Source organism: Periplaneta americana, chromosome 7, assembly GCF_040183065.1.
Source record: "Periplaneta americana isolate PAMFEO1 chromosome 7, P.americana_PAMFEO1_priV1, whole genome shotgun sequence".
NCBI classification, from domain to species: Eukaryota; Metazoa; Arthropoda; class Insecta; order Blattodea; family Blattidae; genus Periplaneta; species Periplaneta americana.
In genome coordinates, this window is record NC_091123.1 from 149,840,880 (window position 1) to 149,859,818 (window position 18,939).

Genomic DNA, 18,939 nt, shown 5'->3' on the forward strand with positions numbered 1-18,939 from the left:
TGTTCCATGGCAGTTGCTAGATGAAAGTAAACTTTGACAAAGAGCGCCTCTCTGTATTGTGTATATTTTGTTTTATCGACAGAAATCATAGTGGCTGTCATAGATTTAATCTCTGACGGTGATGAATTTACTGCTGAGGATCTACCAGTCGGCAGGGTTATCTTCGATCGCTGATCAAGCGATCTCTTTCTAGTTCTGTCCCTGTCAGAAAGACCTTGCCTACGACTCGGAACTTTGTCCAGGGATCTACTGCTACTTGCGACGGAGCGTTCTGCTCTTGTGGCAGAGGACAAAGCAGACTGAGGTCTGGATATCATGAACTGGTAGTGCCGCTTCAATTCCTCTGCGGCCAAATCGATGCTATTGACAAACTCGCAAAGAATACTTCTGACAGCTGTGTGTTTGGCATCGATGTCTGAAGACATGGCGCATGGAAAGAGCAAAACGTTTACATTCTTGCAGAATATCTCGAGCTGATCGTTCTGTTTGACGGGATCCTTTGTGTTTTGTAGTATGTATAGTCGCAGGCACTTGAGATCGAAGTCCCATTCACGTCTCGGATCCTGGACCACCTCGTCATAAAGTTGTCTCAAAGTCTCTACGACGCTGGGATGGTAGTAATACCCAGGATTCTTCTGCATGAAATACTTCTCGTCCAAGTATTCAGTCTTAAAACATTTCTCAGTTGGCGGGTCGATATGGCGTATGCGTCTACAAATATCCTCGACGAAATACTGAGTGGTAGATTCCTGCTGACACATCTTGAGGTAATCTTCTATCTTAGCGCACTCTGAAGTAGTGGTGTCTACTTGATCGGCCATTCCATAGAAACGAAAACATATGCAATTATTTCTGTCAGTCAGCTTAGGAAGCAGATTTAATTGCCACTTCTCTTGGAATACGCCTGGTGTTCTGCTGCGAAACCAGACTTTCATTTCCATAATCTGACCAGGTAGAATTACACCGTCATTTTTATTGAAAAAGAAGCGATTAAATGACACTTTGGAAGAGATTGGCATATTCTTACTGAAGTGGCGAATCTGTTTCCACCAATACAAGAACTTGACCGTGCCAGTATTTTCAAATATTACGGAGTGAGAGGACGTTTCGTTGACCTGAGCTTCAAACACAAAATCGAAAGATTTCTCTCCTTCACACGCTGGGACGCTCACTGAATAAATTTTCTCCCGACTTGTCACTGTAGTTTGTTTCAAGTATAACAGAGACTTCTGTATGAGGAGACTTACCGACACAGTCCCTTCGTCTTCACATCTAGTAGAAGTCAGTGACATGTCTTCATCTTCTTCCGTAAAATCCTCACATCCGGACACAGTCAACACGGGAAGCTTGCTAGTGTCTGTTGTTGTTTTTGCATGTGATTTATCGATGCTCTTGCCCATAATGACAAGATTCGCACAGTCGGGCTTATGCGACTCAACAGCATCCAATTTGTCTTTAAGTTTATGTTTCACTTTCTTTAAGTAAGCAGACTTACACCACAGTTCTTTGGCTGTAGGACGCTGTGTTTTACCATGAACAAACTTCTCTTCTCTGATAAGTATCGGAGTGTCCACATAATTCACAGGTTCAACGATGCCTCTTTCAAGCTTGCTTAAAGTTACAGCGCAATCAGGAAGGCTGGGGTTCCTTCTGTTCGACAACAACGTTGGAGACTGCCAGAAGTAAGGACTACCTCTGTATTTATCCACTTGGAGGTATATTCTTGCAAGTTCCAGGGCGTCCTTGTCATTACGTATGTAGCATTCGTCCTCTATGCTGTTCATCACTAGGGAAGGTGGTTCACGACTAAGCGCAGCACCAAGTCTTTCGTGCATATCATTCCTCTTTTTCAACCATTTATTCCAATTCGCAAGCCGCTTATCCTCGTACAATGCTTCCTCGACGAATGTGGTTTTCATGCATTGGTTAAAGCTGAGAGGTTTCTTCTGAACTGAGACGTGGCTATTAGGCGAAATCAAGTCACAGTCCACAGCAGGCGAGTCTTTTCGCTCACTAGCAATCTCAATTAAGTCGAGACATTTTGGTTTCTTAAAGTTAAACCTTTTCGAAACCTCGTTATTTCCGGATTTCCTTGGCTGTTCCATTGCGAATAAAGAATATAACGTACAAAATTTGTGAAAATTACAAATATTTTCTATAAATTACGGTTCGATACAAATAAAAAGTCGTAGATACAAAGTTTAGATCAGCGCTATAATTATAATGCAGCAAGCAACAATGCCTAAGTTTTCATTTATTTCGTTTTATTACAAAAACAAAATGTACACGCGTCTGGTATTTAGAGGATAAAATTATGTGTTATTATTGGTCATCAATTATTTCATCACACGAGTAATTGATCTAAATTTAAGCCAATTCATAATGCAATAGCATATTGTCTCATATTCTGTAATTTTTAAAAATCATATTTCCTGTTACAGGTACCTCATTTTAAAACGTCATGTCGTCACCAACGAAGCGGCTTTCTACAAATGGTAAGGCATTGATGGGGATATGAACCGTAGAAAGAAGAGGAGGAAATAATCGTTTTATATAATTATAACCTTGTGTAACTTGCATTTTAAAATAATGATCTTTAATGTATAATGGAAGTTTCTCAAACAGGAAAACATATTTTATGTCGAATATCCTAATTTTAATACATTCAAGATAGATCTAGATGTTATTTCATTCTCAAATGTTAAATTTAAGCAGCTCGATATACAGTATTACATTATGAAATTAATCATGCTCGAACACTTTAAGCTTACGCTTTTCAGCAAAAGCATCTTCAAATCTGATTCTAATTAGGAAAAAGACTTCTCAGTTAACCTTGTTTTTCGTTAACGACATGGGCTCTGAAAAACATTGTTCAATGTTTCTTTATTATCAGATCCTGATTATGAAGAATGGAAGAAAGAACAAGTTAAACAAATTCACAATATAACAAATACAGAAGGACATTTCCAGTCACCTATCGACCTCAACATAAAATCAATGAAGGTGCTGGAGTTGCCTGCTTTGAACTGGCACAACTATAATCATGTCCCAGTAAAAATGAAACTAACAAACAGTGGTCATACAGGTAAAAAGATTCATCCGTGAATTACAATATGTACTAAACCATTCCTCTCTCCTGTATACCTTACATTCATTTCAGATTAACCTGTAACTTCAGAAAGTTGTCATATGTGTCCTAATAAATGTAATGGTCACTAAAGCTGCGGTAATTTAAAGTTAGTTAAAAGTCATTTTACAACATATTGTTTGGAGATCTAGGTTCGTTTCCAGAAAAAAATATTAGGTTATGTCCCTTGTCTTGTGTTGTTCTCAGGAGTTCCCCGATGTGAAAGCTTTTTGCCAAATTTCCAGCACAATTAAAGAGGCCAGAAAAATTTCTTCCTGACAGAATTTAAAGAAGTATAAACATCCTGATTACACACTTTTAACAATTGCATCACTAATAATTTGCTAAATTTGTTACATAAACAACTTTCCTATGTTCATTGAAACTATTATATTCTACTTTAGTTAATGACTAGTTTCAGTTTGATATCTGCCTCACTAGAAATATGAAGTTGGCGAATATCAAGCTGAAACTAATTATTAACTAAGGTAAAATACCATAATAGTTTCAATGAACACAGGAAAGTTCCTTATATAACAAAGTTACTAAATCATTAAAGAAGTAATTAAATTCTCTGAAGGTGATGATAATAATGGTGGTGGTGGTAGTGGTCGCAGATCTAATTAAAAAAATGATCATTTCTGTCTTGCAATCGATAAAGATATCTTTTCCCCAATTGGACTGACAATAAATGGTAGTGGTTACAGAATAGGTGATTTATATGAGACGTGGTGAAAAGATATGCAAAGCACTCTCATTTGTGGTAGTAAATAGAGTTATTTTTACTTTTTTTCCTTTAATTCGCATTACGTTCAATATATATCCACGTCATAAATATACAATTTAAAAGGAAAACGTATTTCTAAAGTTAAATCGGTAAGAAATATAATTTTTCTGACTGACCATTTCTGATATCTTATTTTATATTAATTTTTCTCAAGAAAAGTTTGTAATCTATGTAATTATGCGTAAATTTCTGCAGCAAGTTTATCCATGTAATAAGGAAATGTTATGATTAGAGAAATGCGATGATATTATTATTATTATTATTATTATTATTATTATTATTATTATTATTATTATTATTAATTCCGCATCCTATCTCGTAAACGTCCATTCTTTCACCCTTAACACTGCTGGTTAATAAATAATACAGGATTTCTTTTAATCTCGACAGGAGTTGTAAACATGTAAATAACTTTAAGAACACAATACATATAGTAATTTATATGTTAATATGACTGTACAGTAAATTAAATCACAGTAAGTTTTTACTCACCATAAAGTGGTCGCTGTTTCAGTGATTTTGAGCGCCAAGTGGGGCCAGGATCGTCCCTACATCAGTGATGGTCCTCTGCTAGATAGTGGGTACGTGTTCTCACAGTTGCATTTCCACTGGGGAGAAAATGACTGTGAAGGCAGCGAACATACTGTGGAAGGTACAAGGTGAGGTACTCTAATACACAACATGCTTCTACATTTAGCTCATCTGTCTGCATCATCAATACATAAGAGAGTGGAATTCCTTTATAACAATATCACGAAATAAAGATGAGTGGCAAGACGAATACTCCTGCGACTATCCTCACAAGAAAGAATATAATTAAAAATTACTCCACTAGAAAAAATAAGTCAACTCCACCAAGATCAAAATAGATGTGGATTGGAAAGAGAGAAGACTGTTCAGTAATCTTTATATGAAACGCGTCAAAGTCAGGATAGGCCTAGGAGAAGAAATGTCAGAAGGAAGTGAAATAGGGAGAGGAGTACGACAAGGATGCCCTTTATCACCTACGCTGTTCAACATCTACTTGGAGGATTTAGTGAAGAACTGTTTTCAGAACATGGGAGGAATGAGTAGGAGGAAGAAGAATATAAAGTGTAATTATAAGATTTGCTGATGATATGGCATTGTTAGCAGAAGAGGAGATGATACTAAGGGATATGTTACTGGAGCTAAATGACAGCTGTGACCAGTATGGGGTGAAGATAAATGGAAATAAGACGAAGACCACAGTCATAGGAAGAAAAATAAAGAAGATAAACTTGCGAATTTAAATGAGACAGTAGAGCAAGTGGACAGCTTCAAATACGTGGGGTGTACTATAAGCAGTAACATGAACTGCTGCCAGAGCTTTTAATAGAAGAAGGAGCATCTTCTGCGGACCTCTGGAGAAATAAGTAAGGAAGAGACCAGTGAAGTGCTTTGTGTGGAGTGTGGCATTGTATGGGGTAGAAATATGGATATTACGACGAAGTGAAGAGAAGTAAATAGAAGCATTTGAAATGTGGATATGGAGAATAATGGAACGTGTGAAGTGGACAGACAGAATAAGAAATGATGTTCTATTGGAAAGAGTGGGTAAAGAAAGAATGATGCTAAAACTGATCTGGAAGAGGAAAAGGAATTGGTTGGGTCACTGGCTGAGAAGAAACTGCCTACTGAAGAATGCACTGGAAGGAATGGTGAACGGAAGAAGAGTTTGGGGCAGAAGAAGATATCAGATGATAGACGACATTAAGATATATGGATCATATGAGGAAACAAAGAGGAAGGCAGAAAATAGGAAAGATTGGAGAAAGCTGGGTTTGCAGTGAAAGACCTGTCCTTGGGCAGAACACTAAATGAATAAATGAATGACCAAGATCAAATGATTCTGAATCTGGATTCTAGAAAGCCTCAAAAAGCTTATAATATGTGTGATGGTTGTTATTATTTTGACGATGATGACTGATGTGCTGGTAAAAGCGGTGGTAGAATGAGGATGGTGGTGGACTGGGTAAGGGTGGTAGTGGTGGAGCTGGTGGTACAGACGTGACTGTGGTGATAATGGTGTTGGTGGTGATACAAGCAGCTGTGGTGGTGGTGGTGGTGGTGGTGGTGGTGGTGGTGGTTGTGGTGGTGGTGGTGGTGGTGGTGGTGGTTGTTGTGGTGGTAGTGGCAGTGAGAGAAACGACTGTGACTGTGATAGTGGTAGTTCTGTGGTGGTGGTGGTGGTGGTGGTGGTGGTGGTGGTAGTGATGGTGGTAGTGGTGGTGGTGGTGGTAACGATGATGATTATATTCATAACAGTAGTGGCTGATAGTGATTATGTGACTAAATAGGTCAGTCTTCATGAATGTAACTGACAGTCAATTTGGAACTATTGTTCTTATAATAGTTGATGACGATAATACTGAAAAAATGTAATTTGGTATGAAATCATCATGTTTCATATCTATACATGTTTAACTAACTGATCATATTCAGTTGTGCCAACACAGCAGTCCAGTGGCTGGAATGGACTCATAATCCTGTGGACCTGGGTTCAAACCCCAGCATACCCCCAATTTATATTTGTGTTGCGCAAGCCCATGACCCAGGTAAAGCAGGAGTTTTCTCCGGGAGCTCCAGTTTCTCTGTGGCATCCCAATAAATCCCCATCATCATATCATGGGTGTAATGTCTACACATCTGGCTTCATATAGGCCTAGGTGAATGATGAACAGTCAAGTATCCACCATTAGTTAGAAAAAATATTCTAATTATTGTGAATTAAATCCTACACAAAATATTGTAAGGAATTTCTTTTCAAATATAACGAGAAAAACTATTTAGACTGTTCCAACCTGTAATTAAACATTTGTCCCCACCAACAGTTTTCCCATGGAGATGCATGTGGTTCATTTCAAGACCTGTTATCTCACACAAGAGTCAGCTCTGAGGGAGAAGGATGGTATGGTTATCATCGTCTACTTCTTTAAGGTTAGTAAGAGTTTAAAAAATTGTCACATTTTTAACTCCATTTGTAATGTCATGCAACTATTATTGTAAGTTAGCATTTTCTTAGTTCATAAAAGATCCATAATCAATTACTTCCGTCAATTTCAGAGTTCATGAGAAGTTTTAAATAGGAATCTTTCTCTCTCCAGGAGAAAGAAAATACCAATATCCAAAATATTAAATTCTTGGTATTTCTTTACTATAGCGTTACCACGTTAAGGTACAAATGTATTTACATTCTTGGGTTCAGAGTAAAGAAAAAAAAATTGTGTATAGACGAAAATTTCGCACCCAAAATACGGATCGAAAGTTGCCGTGAAAGTGGGGACCGACAGAGAGATGTGGGCAGGAAGGGATCGAGGTGAAATGGATAGGTGGCAATGAGGGGCAGCACGTACATTTAATTTCCGTACACTTCCTTACGGATCACAGAGAAAAAGCGAGTATTCTTATGGTCGAATCAATAACAAGTTAGGTTAGGTTAATTTAGGCTTTTTTCTGTGCCTTGCATATACTCACAATTATCTAAGAATGTGCCCCTGCTTCCAAGGCATACCAAAAGCCTAACCTAACCTGACACTGATTCAACCTTACGAAAACTCGCTTTGGTCGAATCAGAAACAGGTTAGGTTAGGTTAGTTTAGGCTTTTGCTATGCCTCGCATATACACACAATTGTCCAAGAATGTGCCTTTTCTTCCAAGACATACGAAAAGAATACACTAATCTAACCTGTCACTGATTCTACCTTACGAAGATTCTCCTTTTCTCTATGATTCAATATCGGTAAGGAAACATATGGAAATGAGATGCCTATGTGCTTCCCTTCCCTGATGCCTACTCCTTCCATCTCGCTCGAGTGATCCCGCCTGCCTGCACCTCTCCACAAGCCAGAATTTTCACAGCAACTTTCGACTCTTATTTTCGATGTGAAATCGGTGTCGGCGCCGTCAGCACTTTTTTTTTTTTTTCGTATACGATACATATGACTAGACTACAACCCAAAGATGTAAATATATTTGTAGGCTTAGGTAAAAGTTAAGCTAGGGTACACCATTTCGGATCATGAATTGAATCAGTGAGATAACCTTGGGGCATGTGTCACATACCTTGACCTGTCATTTAATTAAACCCTCATGAAACACACACTAATCTTGTCACAAATCTCAGTGTATAGCTATTACAGCACTGGCAATTGCGAAGTGGTAAACAGTGGTATACCGGTAGGTACCCGAACTTCATATTCAATAAATTATGTAATTTAATACAGAGTAGATGTCTACTTACATTTTTTTCAAAGGATGAAACTTGGCCAACGAGAACGACTGCTTGCGTCTTAATTATTGTTGAAAATAGTTACGCAATGTAAGCAAACAATGTCGCCAGCTGTGCTAAAATTATCCACTGTATATGCCCCCACCATATTCAAATAATTACGTAATATAAACATTTGAAAGATGACTCGGTACCAATTATTACCGGTAGGTACATGACAAAATGGCTTCTGCCCGTTTAGGCTTATCTAACGAAAGTTACAAAACACCGATAATTAGAAATGAAGATACATATATTTTTTTTTCTTTTTGTTATTTTTATTGCCATCAATACTTATACCAGTTATGGTGTACCATCACATTTCTGTATATGGGTTCCACCATAACAACTTCTATTTTATTTTTCTACAATTAATATGAAATCCCGACAATTTTTTTTCATATTCAGTTACGTAACGACGCTGTAACAATTAGGTTATGTAGCGTCGACAGAACTGATGATATTGAAATTAAATCTGATAAGATGGGGCCAAGAATACGTCGTGTCATTACCTGACATTTGTCTTACCAGTTGGGGAAAACTTCTGAAAAAACCAACCAGTTAATCAACTGAAGTGGGAATCGAACCCATACCTGACAACTCGATCGGTTCAGATGTCATAGTTACACGCAAAAAAATGGCAGCATTGGCAGTCATAGTCTCATCTTTAGAAATACTGTAGATTCAGTCAGATGACCATAACATTTTTAGGATACTGGTTCTGCAGATTGAAGACATTTGGTAAAAATTTCGATGTCTACTAAATCTTAGCTGGTATTTCAGAAAATTCTTAATTTTCAAAATACGGGCAATCCGTGAACGAATTAAAGGGAAGTTGTTTTTTTTTTTTTTTTAATTTTAGTAGGTTGTTTTACGACGCTTTATCAACTGCTTAGGTTATTTAGCATCTGAATGAGATGAAGGGTCCAGCACCGAAAGTTACCCAGCACTTGCTCATATTGGGTTGAGGGAAAACCCCGGAAAAACCTCAACCAGGTAACTTGCCCCGACCGGGAATCGAACCCGGGCCACCTGGTTTCATCGCGGCCAGACGCGATGTTACTCCGCAGGTGAGGACATTAAAGGGAAGAAGGCATTTCTTTTAAATACTGGATTGTCCCCTTTTAATCCGAGAATCTGACAATCCTGATCCAGAAGAAATTAAAACTACTGTGTCAGAATTGGTCGATGTCCATTTAAAATAGTATTTTAAAGAATTTAGACTAGATATTTTTTAAAATTTACCGTAACTAGATATGTCCAATGAAAGAGATTTCATTGCACGTTATTTAAATGGAAAGTCATTGAATCCTAAGCAAAAATAGCACTTATTTCTCTGGGTATAAAACTTATATCCTTATTAAATAATAAACTGGACAATTTAAATGCTCATAAATAAATATTAGTCAATAAATTAAACTAGAAGAACAATAATCTGTGCAAGTGTTAATACTAGGTGATTCACTTGCTGCACAATTCCAAGCTTAAATTCCACTCAAATTCAGTGAGATTTGTGGTGGAAAAGTGGTTGTGAACAGGTTTCCTCATGCATATCTTTCTATTTATCCTGCTATTATTATTATTCCATCACTCCTTCATTATAAACACATTACAATCTATTATAGTTGCACATACTGTGGATCAGCCTATATCTGATTTTATGATTGCAGCTCCAGTCCAATCCAAATCCAGAAATAAAAAAGCTTGCTGACTTTCTCCATTATGTCAAGCAGCCTCACACATCATCCCGGATCGAACCTCTACCACTGTCTTCCCTTGTCAAGCAGTTTCAACGTGATTACTTTTTGTACTGGGGATCTGTCATGACATCTACATGTGCACATCTTATCATGTGGGTCATCTCACGTGAACCAATTGGTATCAACAGTGAACAGGTTTGTTTAGAGTCATCTTGTTTTACATCGCAGTGTCCAGGGCAAATATTATAATTAACAATTGTAACTACTTTATTAAGTAATCATGTAATTAAATTTGTCATCTAGATTAAGTAAGTATTTAAGTTCGATAATCCTCTGGCTTAGGCATATTTTTCTGTTTCGATTTTGTCTTTGGTATACCCATAACTTTCTTTTGTATTAACATTATATCATCATATGTTTCCTGTTCATCCTCTGGTTGAGTGGAAGAGAAGACCTCATGGCCTTAACTCTGCTAGAATAAATAAAGCATTATTATTATTATTATTATTATTATTATTATTATTATTATTGCTATCATCATCGTCATTGACATAGTATGGGCCTATATAATCAGTATTTCTAATGCCAGGCGTTTGACAATAAAGTCATTTGACCTCTTGCACTCCAATATTTTTCAAAGATATTATCATGACTAGCCACTGAAGCACAGATTTTGAGGTGTTCCGAATCCATTTCTTGGTTTGTGTTGCACAATGGGCAGTTAGGGGACTGATATATTCCAATTCTATGCAGGTGTTTGGCCAAACAATCATGGCCTGTTGCCAATCTAAATGCAGCTACAGACGATTTTCGTGGTAAATCGGGAATTAACTGTGGATTTTGATGCAGAGAGTTCCATTTTTTCCCTTGGGATTGAGTTATCAAATTTTGTTTGTTGAAGTCTAAGTATGTAGATTTAATAAATCTCTTCACAGAGTAATACGTAGATTTAGTAACAGGTCTGTAAGTAGCAGTGCTGCCCTTCTTTGCTAAAGCATCCGCATTCTCGTTTCCCAGGATTCCACAATGGGATGGTATCCATTGGAATACAATTCTTTTATTGAGTGATATAATTGACAGAGCATTTTAGTTATTTCTGCTGTTTGAGATGAAGGTGTGTGTCTAGAGACTATTGATAGAATAGCTGCTTTGGAGTCTGACAATATAACTGCATTTTTAAATTTATTGATGTGGCATAGAAGATTCCTGAGACATTCACTTATTGCAATGATTTCACCATCAAAACTTGTTGTTCCATATCCAAGAGATCTATAAAGTGAGAAGAGACAGCACGTAGCACCTGCACCGACACCTTGTTCTCTGGAGATCAAGGATCAGTCGGTGTATAAATGAAGCCAGTTTTGTGGAGGGTATCTAATATTAATTGTCTCTAAAGACAATTGTTCCAGCATTTCAGTGTTTACTTCTGATTTCAGTATTTCTTCTGTTAAATTTAGATTATATTCTATATTTAATAGAGTTAAAGGGTTTGGTTTAATTTGTAAGTTTTCTTTTAAATTCGGGATATTGATTTTCTGTTTTAATTCTTGAACAATGGATATGAAACTTTTTTGAGTTTTCAATCTACAAAGAGGACTGTATGAATGCCAATTGTTACCTGGTAATCTGATAAGTTTTTCATATTGAATCAGTGCTTTTTCTTCTATTGTCATTTTGATGCTGTTAATATTAGTGAGGAATCTCATAGAATCTATTGGCGTTGTTTTGATTCCACCAGTAATGAGTCTGAGAGCTTGGTTTTGAACATATTCTATGTCGTTTATGAAAGGTGAAGTAATTAAAATTTCTCCGCAGTATGTCAGCACTGGCTGTATAAACATTTTGTATGTAGTGTTCAAAGTATTCCTAGAGCATCCCTATTTCTTTCCTGCTAGTCTTTTTAGAAGGGAGAATCTTTAATGAGCATTTTCAGAAATGTATTTCAAATGGTTGCTCCATGTTAACTTCCTATCGAAAATAACTCCAAGATATTTGGATTCATAAGTCCTAGGAAGGTGTTGGCCATTGTATTGGATATTGAATTCTCTTTCTTTTTTACCGAGTGAAAATATTTGGTAGTTACTTTTGCTTAAATTGAGTGTCATCAAATTTGATGTATTTATACATACATACATACATAAGTGTTCTGCCCATGGACAGGTCTTTCACTGCAAACTCAGGATTCTTCAATCTTTCCTGTCTTCCTCTTAATCTCCACATATGATAATGTCGTCTATCATCTGATATCTTCTTCTGCTCCAAACTCTTCTCCCATTCACCATTCCTTCCAGTGCATCCTTCAGTAGGCAGTTTTTTTTATCAACCAGTGATCCAACCAATTCGTTTTTCTCTTCCTGATTAGTTTCAGCATCATTCTTTCTTCACCCACTTTTTCCAACGTAACTTAATTTCTTATTCTGTCTGTCCACTTCATACGCTGCATTCTTCTCCATATTCACATTTCATACAATGTTACAATCCACACTAAGCACTTCACTGGTCTCTTCCTTAGTTATTTCTCCAGAGGTCCGCAGAAGATGCTCCTTTTTCTATTAAAAGCTTCTTTTGCCATTTCTATCCTTCTTTTGACTTCCTGGCTGTAGCTCATGTTCCTGCTTATGGTACACCCCAAGTATTTGAAGCTGTCCACTTGCTCTACTGTCTCATTTAGAATTCGCAAGTTTGCCTTCTTTATTTTTCTTCCTATGACCATGGTCTTCGTCTTATTTGCATTTATCTTCATCCCATACTGGTCACAGCTGTCATTTAGCTCCAGTAGCATATCCCTTAGTATCATCTCTTCTGCTAACAATGCCATATCATCAGCAAATCTTATACACTTTATTCTTCTTCCTCCTACTCACTCCTCCCATGTTCTGAAAACAGTTCTTCACTAAATCCTCCAAGTAGATGTTGAACAGGGTAGGTGATAATGGGCATCCTTGTCGTACTCCTCTCCCTATTTTGCTTCCTTCCGACCATAGGCAGAGTTATGGGGGGCAGTGGCCGAACTCTTTTTTCTACTAGCATTAGAAAATATTGAATTCAAAAGATTTTTCTTGTTTTTGTTTATGATTAAATTTCTGTGCTTAGATGATCCACTAGAGCAAGTTAACTTTAAGTCCTATTATCTCAGAACTTGACTCACTTTAGCTCTGAATGCCTGTCACTATCAAGATAACTGGCATCAGCATGCGAAGCATGAGGGACTAAAATCCCTCTTGCAATCCTGCTTTACCACCTAGAGGCAAGAGATCAACTGGACGTCCAATGAAAAGATGGGCTGAAAACTTATGTGGACCATAACAGTCCTTCTGGGACTATAACCTGTATGGCTGATGATGATGATATTATTTTATGACCAAAATTCACCTCTGATTGAAGTTCTGGCTGGTATGTAGCCTACAATTATTATGAGGAAATACATCTCACTTGGCGATATGTGTCACAGGAAGAACTATTGTTTGTATGCATCTAAAGTCTGACTAGTGTAATATGTTACATATGTTACTAGTCAGCAATGTATGCAATGAAGGGGAAAGAAACTGGCCACCCTACCCCATTATCTCTTAGCTTAGTTGCCTCATGAATGATGCATTATTGGTGTCACTTGAGGTTCTAACCTGTCTTCTGACAGTTTACTAAACAACACTACTATATGTACTAGGGTTGGATAAAAAGTAATGGCAACAGTTCGATATTCCTGACATGGCTTTATTCACAGGGGTACAACATTTACGTACCTTCTATATAGTCGCCCCCCCTTATTTATTACCTTTTGCCAAATGTTTGGAAGGCGTCGTACACCATCAGCGCGTCCATCTTTGTTGATGTTCCGTATTAACCGCCCTAAAGCACGGATAAGTTTGTCTCTGGTATTGTACCGGGTCCCTCGCAGTAGTTCTTTCACTTTAGTGAAAAGATCGTAATCACATGGATCATATCGGGTGAGGGGCAGAGAAGGCCTGACGGCCTTATCTCTACCAGGTTAAATAAATAAATCTAATCTAATCTAATCTAATCTAATCTAATCTAAAGTAGATGTTCCAGTAGTCCGCGTTTTCCGTCTGCCTTGGAGGTACAGTGTGGTGCAGTATTACTCCATCAATGTCATACGACACAATGAACATCTCCTTCACAGCACTTTGTGTAGGGCGCACTTTCTTTGGACGAGGAGAACCAGGATGCTTCCATTCATTTGATTGGCGTTTCAAGTTTGGTTCATACGAGCGAGTCCAGGTTTCGTCCATAGCGACGATTCGTCCAAGAAAGTAGTCACCTTCTCTTTGGTACCGGTGCAACAAGGCCTTCCCGGAACGCTTTAACCCAACGTGCAACTGTGTGATATGGCAACGCTGCATCGCCACATGCTTCACGCAGTCCCTGAAAACATTCTTGTGCATTATGACCTCGTGCCATTTCAATTTTGATCCAGGAACGTTGTTCTAGTTGTAAGGATGATCTTAGGGCGCTCGCACTATCCCTATGAAAGTGAACATTCTACACACTGCAGTTGGTTGATGGAGTACTGTCGCCGCTGGCTGCACTAACTCATCTAACAGTCCTTGTTCATGTCCACACAGCTGGCAGCTGTCGAACGCACCATCATCACGTGACAGCAGTGTTGCCATTACTTTTTATCCAACCTATGTACTTCAGTAACTAATTCTTTCTTCGCTCGTAACTTCTACAATAAATTATCTAGTCTTAATGAATCAGTTAACATTTTAGTACTTTTATTTTATTGTAGATAATTGTAATAGTAAATGTAACATTAATTGTAAGTTTCATTTTAGTTGTATTCTTGATGTTGTAGTTGCAATCCCCTGATAGAGGGGAAGAGAAGGCCTGATGGTCTTATCTCTACAAGGTTAAATAAATACTAATACTGATTACTTACTTACAAATGGCTTTTAAGGAACCCGAAGGTTCATTGCCGCCCTCACATAAGCCCGCCATCTGTCCCTATCCTGTGCAAGATTAATCCAGTCTCTATCATCATACCCCACCTCCCTCAAATCCATTTTAATATTATCCTCCCATCTACGTCTCGGCCTCCCTAAAGGTCTTTTTCCCTCTGGTCTCCCAACTAACACTCTATATGCATTTCTGGATTCGCCCATACGTGCTACATGCCCTGCCCATCTCAAACATCTGGATTTTAATATATTGAATAAGCAGTCGTGGACAGCCGATAAGGGGTGGTCCTCCAGCTTGGGGGTTGGACGAAGGGCTAACAACCCATCACCGTAAAAAACAGCTTGTTACGAATCCCTACTAATACTGATTTCATGAGAAAATTCATTCCCATGAGGATTCGAACCAGAATGCATACCATAACGTGAATTCCAAACATGAGGCCTTAGGGTATACCGCAATGCTACAGCATGGATCCTTTTAAATAATAGTTCACGAAAATAAGCTATAAACAGTAATATCATTCCCAACTTGTGAAGAAAGAACGGAAATGCAGAATGTGTAAAATGTATAATGAGATACTCATTTTATGTCATTTATGTTCCTTGCAGTCTGTGAGAGTTGAACATTCTTTTAGACCAATACATCTGCCATTTCATTTGCAATTATTCAGCAATGAGCGAATACTTATAAAATTCAGAAATGTCATGTTTCAGTTGGCGAAGTTCCGCACATTACTTGACAACAGTGAGGAGCCAATGATGGGCAACTTCCGTGATACTCAGCCCCTTGCAAGCAGTTTTGTCTTCCACGTTTCACCTTCGTCATCCAGGACCACAACACTCCTGCCAATCTCACAGCCTCAGTATTCTACCTCCCAGCCTGGACCAAGTAGCAAACATGATGCAGCATTCCCACCTTCAGCTATACAAAAACAGAGTACATCCACAGACAAGGGTCAGCCGCAATATGTGGCAGTGTACAGAGAGATGGCATCGAGTAGCGACTATCCCTTCTCTGTAAATTACACCCAACCATTAGTTTACACAGTAGAAGCACAAGGATGTGCCCCACTGAACATGCCTGTTGGACAAGTCATGATCCCTCTGGTCCCTATTACTCCAGAAGGTAATGAAAACATGAACATCCATTATGGTGCCTTAGATAGTAATAAGACCGAATCTAGTGTAGACAAACAGATTCTAAAAAAACATACAGCTGCCAAAAATTACGATGATAAGCTTTCAACCAACAAAAGAATGAGTAGTCAAAATGAAGATCTCACAGGTCAAAATGAGACGTATCTTATAAAAAACATGGACTCTGCAAATAGCAGGAAAAATGTGAAGTTCAACAGAACTGCAGAAGTTGAATCAGAGATAAAAAGGAAACTAAAAACTGGTCATCTTCAAGAACAGGGCATCAAAGTAGTTTTACCGAAAGGGACAAAACTCATTAACAATTCTGTCCCTGTGGGAATCCAGTGGCCTCCCAATGTGTCACACAGGCCTAACAAAATGCCAGAGTCTTGCAAAGAAGCCAAATATTATGACATGAGTGATTCAAATTTCTCTGAACCATTTGGTTGATCGACGTAAAATAAAACATCCCTTATGTTTTTAAACAAAAGTGGTGTGAAACCCAGTTTTATAAATTGTCACTTTTAAAATTAACTAACTAAATTAGTAATGGCAATAGTATATATACTTTTGCTTTGTATGATTTATCTTAATATTTTTTTTAAGAATTCAAGAGTTTATCCAAATAAATATTGCACTTGACATTTAAATTTCACTTTTTTCTAAAATATGCTTTGCTGTAAGTAGGTTCAAGTTGCAAATAATAATAATAATAATAATAATAATAATAATAATACCGGTAATAATAATCATAATAAAACACCATCACTTAGGTATTAAAAAACAATAAAGATCATTATTGTAGTTACATGTTTTCTATTTGTGCTCATTTTACTGTCATCCATAGTGATCTACAGTGGTTACCATTATATTCTATGTTCATTGCATCAAAATGGGGTGTCGGTCTTATTTTTTGATGGAACAAAATTAAAAACAGTAATTCCAATTTCATACATTTTTGACACGTAATATATATAATTTTCCTGAATGAGAAGAAATTAGGAAAAATTTATCGAGTGTTTTTTGCACACACAAAATTAAATTCCATTAGTCAGAGTCTTAGTACAGGAATAATGATCAGCATCTTACAGACCGTCTCATATTGTAGAATTCCGAGCAAAGATTACCTAAAAAGTAGCCATATAGAACCAATGGTTCACTATCTCTACATAGGATAATACAACACTCAAGCTACTGTTAACAAGATGCAAACGCCTTTATTTGTCCAATTTATTATGCCTGTAATTTCCAAATTATTTATTCAACCTAGAATGTAATTACGTATTTGAAAAGCTCCATAGTGTCTCATGTATCTAGACCGCGGAGACTAAGAAGAAGGCAGAAAATAGAAAAGATTAGAGAATGCTAGGTTTGCAGTGAAAAACCTGCCCTTGGGCAGAACACTATGTATGTATGTCAGAGTCCTGCAGGCTGGCCCACCACTCAGCACTGCCAGTCCACATGCGTAAGCAGCCCAGCCCAACCAAGACCAACACTTCTTGATGCACCTGCTTCCTAGCCCATTGTACTGGGCTTCGCAGCCCACCGTAGCCCACTGCACTGTTCAGCATTGCACTGATGTCAACCCACCAGTTGATTGCATTCTACTGCTTTCCTACTTGCACGCATTGGTTGTGCTTTTGCTTGGCGTGTGGCATGAGCATAACAGACACATTACAAAATTAAATTATTTTCCACTGTTGTTGAACACAGATTTAAAAACTGGATAATATGCACGGTAGAGCAATGTCGATAGCCAACGTTACTCGCTGGCCACTAGTCACCGGGCCGTACCAAGCTGTGTCAAACAAAGGGCAATCGAAATGGTGTTAGTAAAATATGAGACTATGTTCTTAAATAAATCACTCCATTAGTCAAGTGCAAGGTTTATGCAGTACAACAGCAGTGTTCTGAAAGCACTAAAATAAAATGCAGTTGTAGTAAGATGTTAAAGTAGGTTATCACAACAAAATAATGGGAAAAAAAGGTGTGTTTCACAGAATATCATTCAAATGACGGAAAGTAAATATCCGGTTAATGTTCGCCAAAGCATTAAGTATGTAATTATGACAACATTGCCGTTCTATTTGTGGCCTAGAGAAAATACCTCATCTTTTACGAAAAAGAACTATTAGGGGCCATGAAATTATTCACCACTTTAATTATATTGTTTATCAATATTATGAAACAAGAACTGTCATAAAGGTCATGACCGACTAGAAACATCAATACCAAAGAGATAAATCCATTTGGCCATGATGAAACAAGAGAAAATGCGAGAGAGATTTTAGTTCGAGCTAAAATTGACACATAATTTTGATGACTATACTCTTAGTAATTGGAGATAGCTTGTAAGATCTGTCTTAATTTTCTATGTAGAAATGTCATTCAAACAAATTGGTGGTCCAGGGAAAATCATTGAAATAGATGAGAGTAACAGTGGTGCTATCTCTCAGTAATGTTCAGAACGAAGAAGGTAGAGAGAAAAAGAAAAAAAAAAACAAATTTCTCCTTCTAACAATGCCACAGACCAACGTCATGTAATTATCATGTTTGCGACATTGTGTATTTAGTTAAATTTGGTCGTAACTGTAACGGCATAGTTCAAAGCTACCGTGCAAATTCTCCAGTTTAGCGAAAAACTGTTCCTATGGTACTTTTTTAATTTCCATCCGACTCTGTTGGCACAAAATATTTTATTGAGAATATAACTTCACACAGTCATATTCTTGTTTAAAATCAAGTTGAAATTCTCTGTTACAACGCGTCTCAAAAAAAAGTTACCAAACTACATTATTATTTGAATGTATTGCAAACAGAAATATATTTTGTGTATGTTAAATGATGTGTCATTTCTGTTGCACACCTTTTTTTAAGATACTTTTCACGTCCAGAAGAAAAAGGGGGGGGGGGGGAAAACTGCAAATTAATTTTTATAACCTGTCTATAATCGAACTCCAACTCCTGAGCATTGTAAAAA

At 37.5% G+C, this 18,939-nt stretch overlaps 1 protein-coding gene across 1 annotated transcript; it reads left to right on the plus strand.

The window, feature by feature from the left end:
- The first annotated feature begins 2,287 nt into the window (after positions 1-2,287).
- Positions 2,288-16,615, plus strand: LOC138702738 (uncharacterized). Its single transcript, XM_069830041.1, has 7 exons — positions 2,288-2,352; positions 2,442-2,495; positions 2,894-3,085; positions 4,429-4,573; positions 6,767-6,872; positions 9,874-10,098; positions 15,537-16,615. The coding sequence occupies exons 2-7, from the start codon at positions 2,462-2,464 to the stop codon at positions 16,407-16,409; spliced, it is 1,575 nt and encodes a 524-aa protein (XP_069686142.1). The 5' UTR covers positions 2,288-2,352; positions 2,442-2,461; the 3' UTR covers positions 16,410-16,615.
- Positions 16,616-18,939: the final 2,324 nt, after the last annotated feature.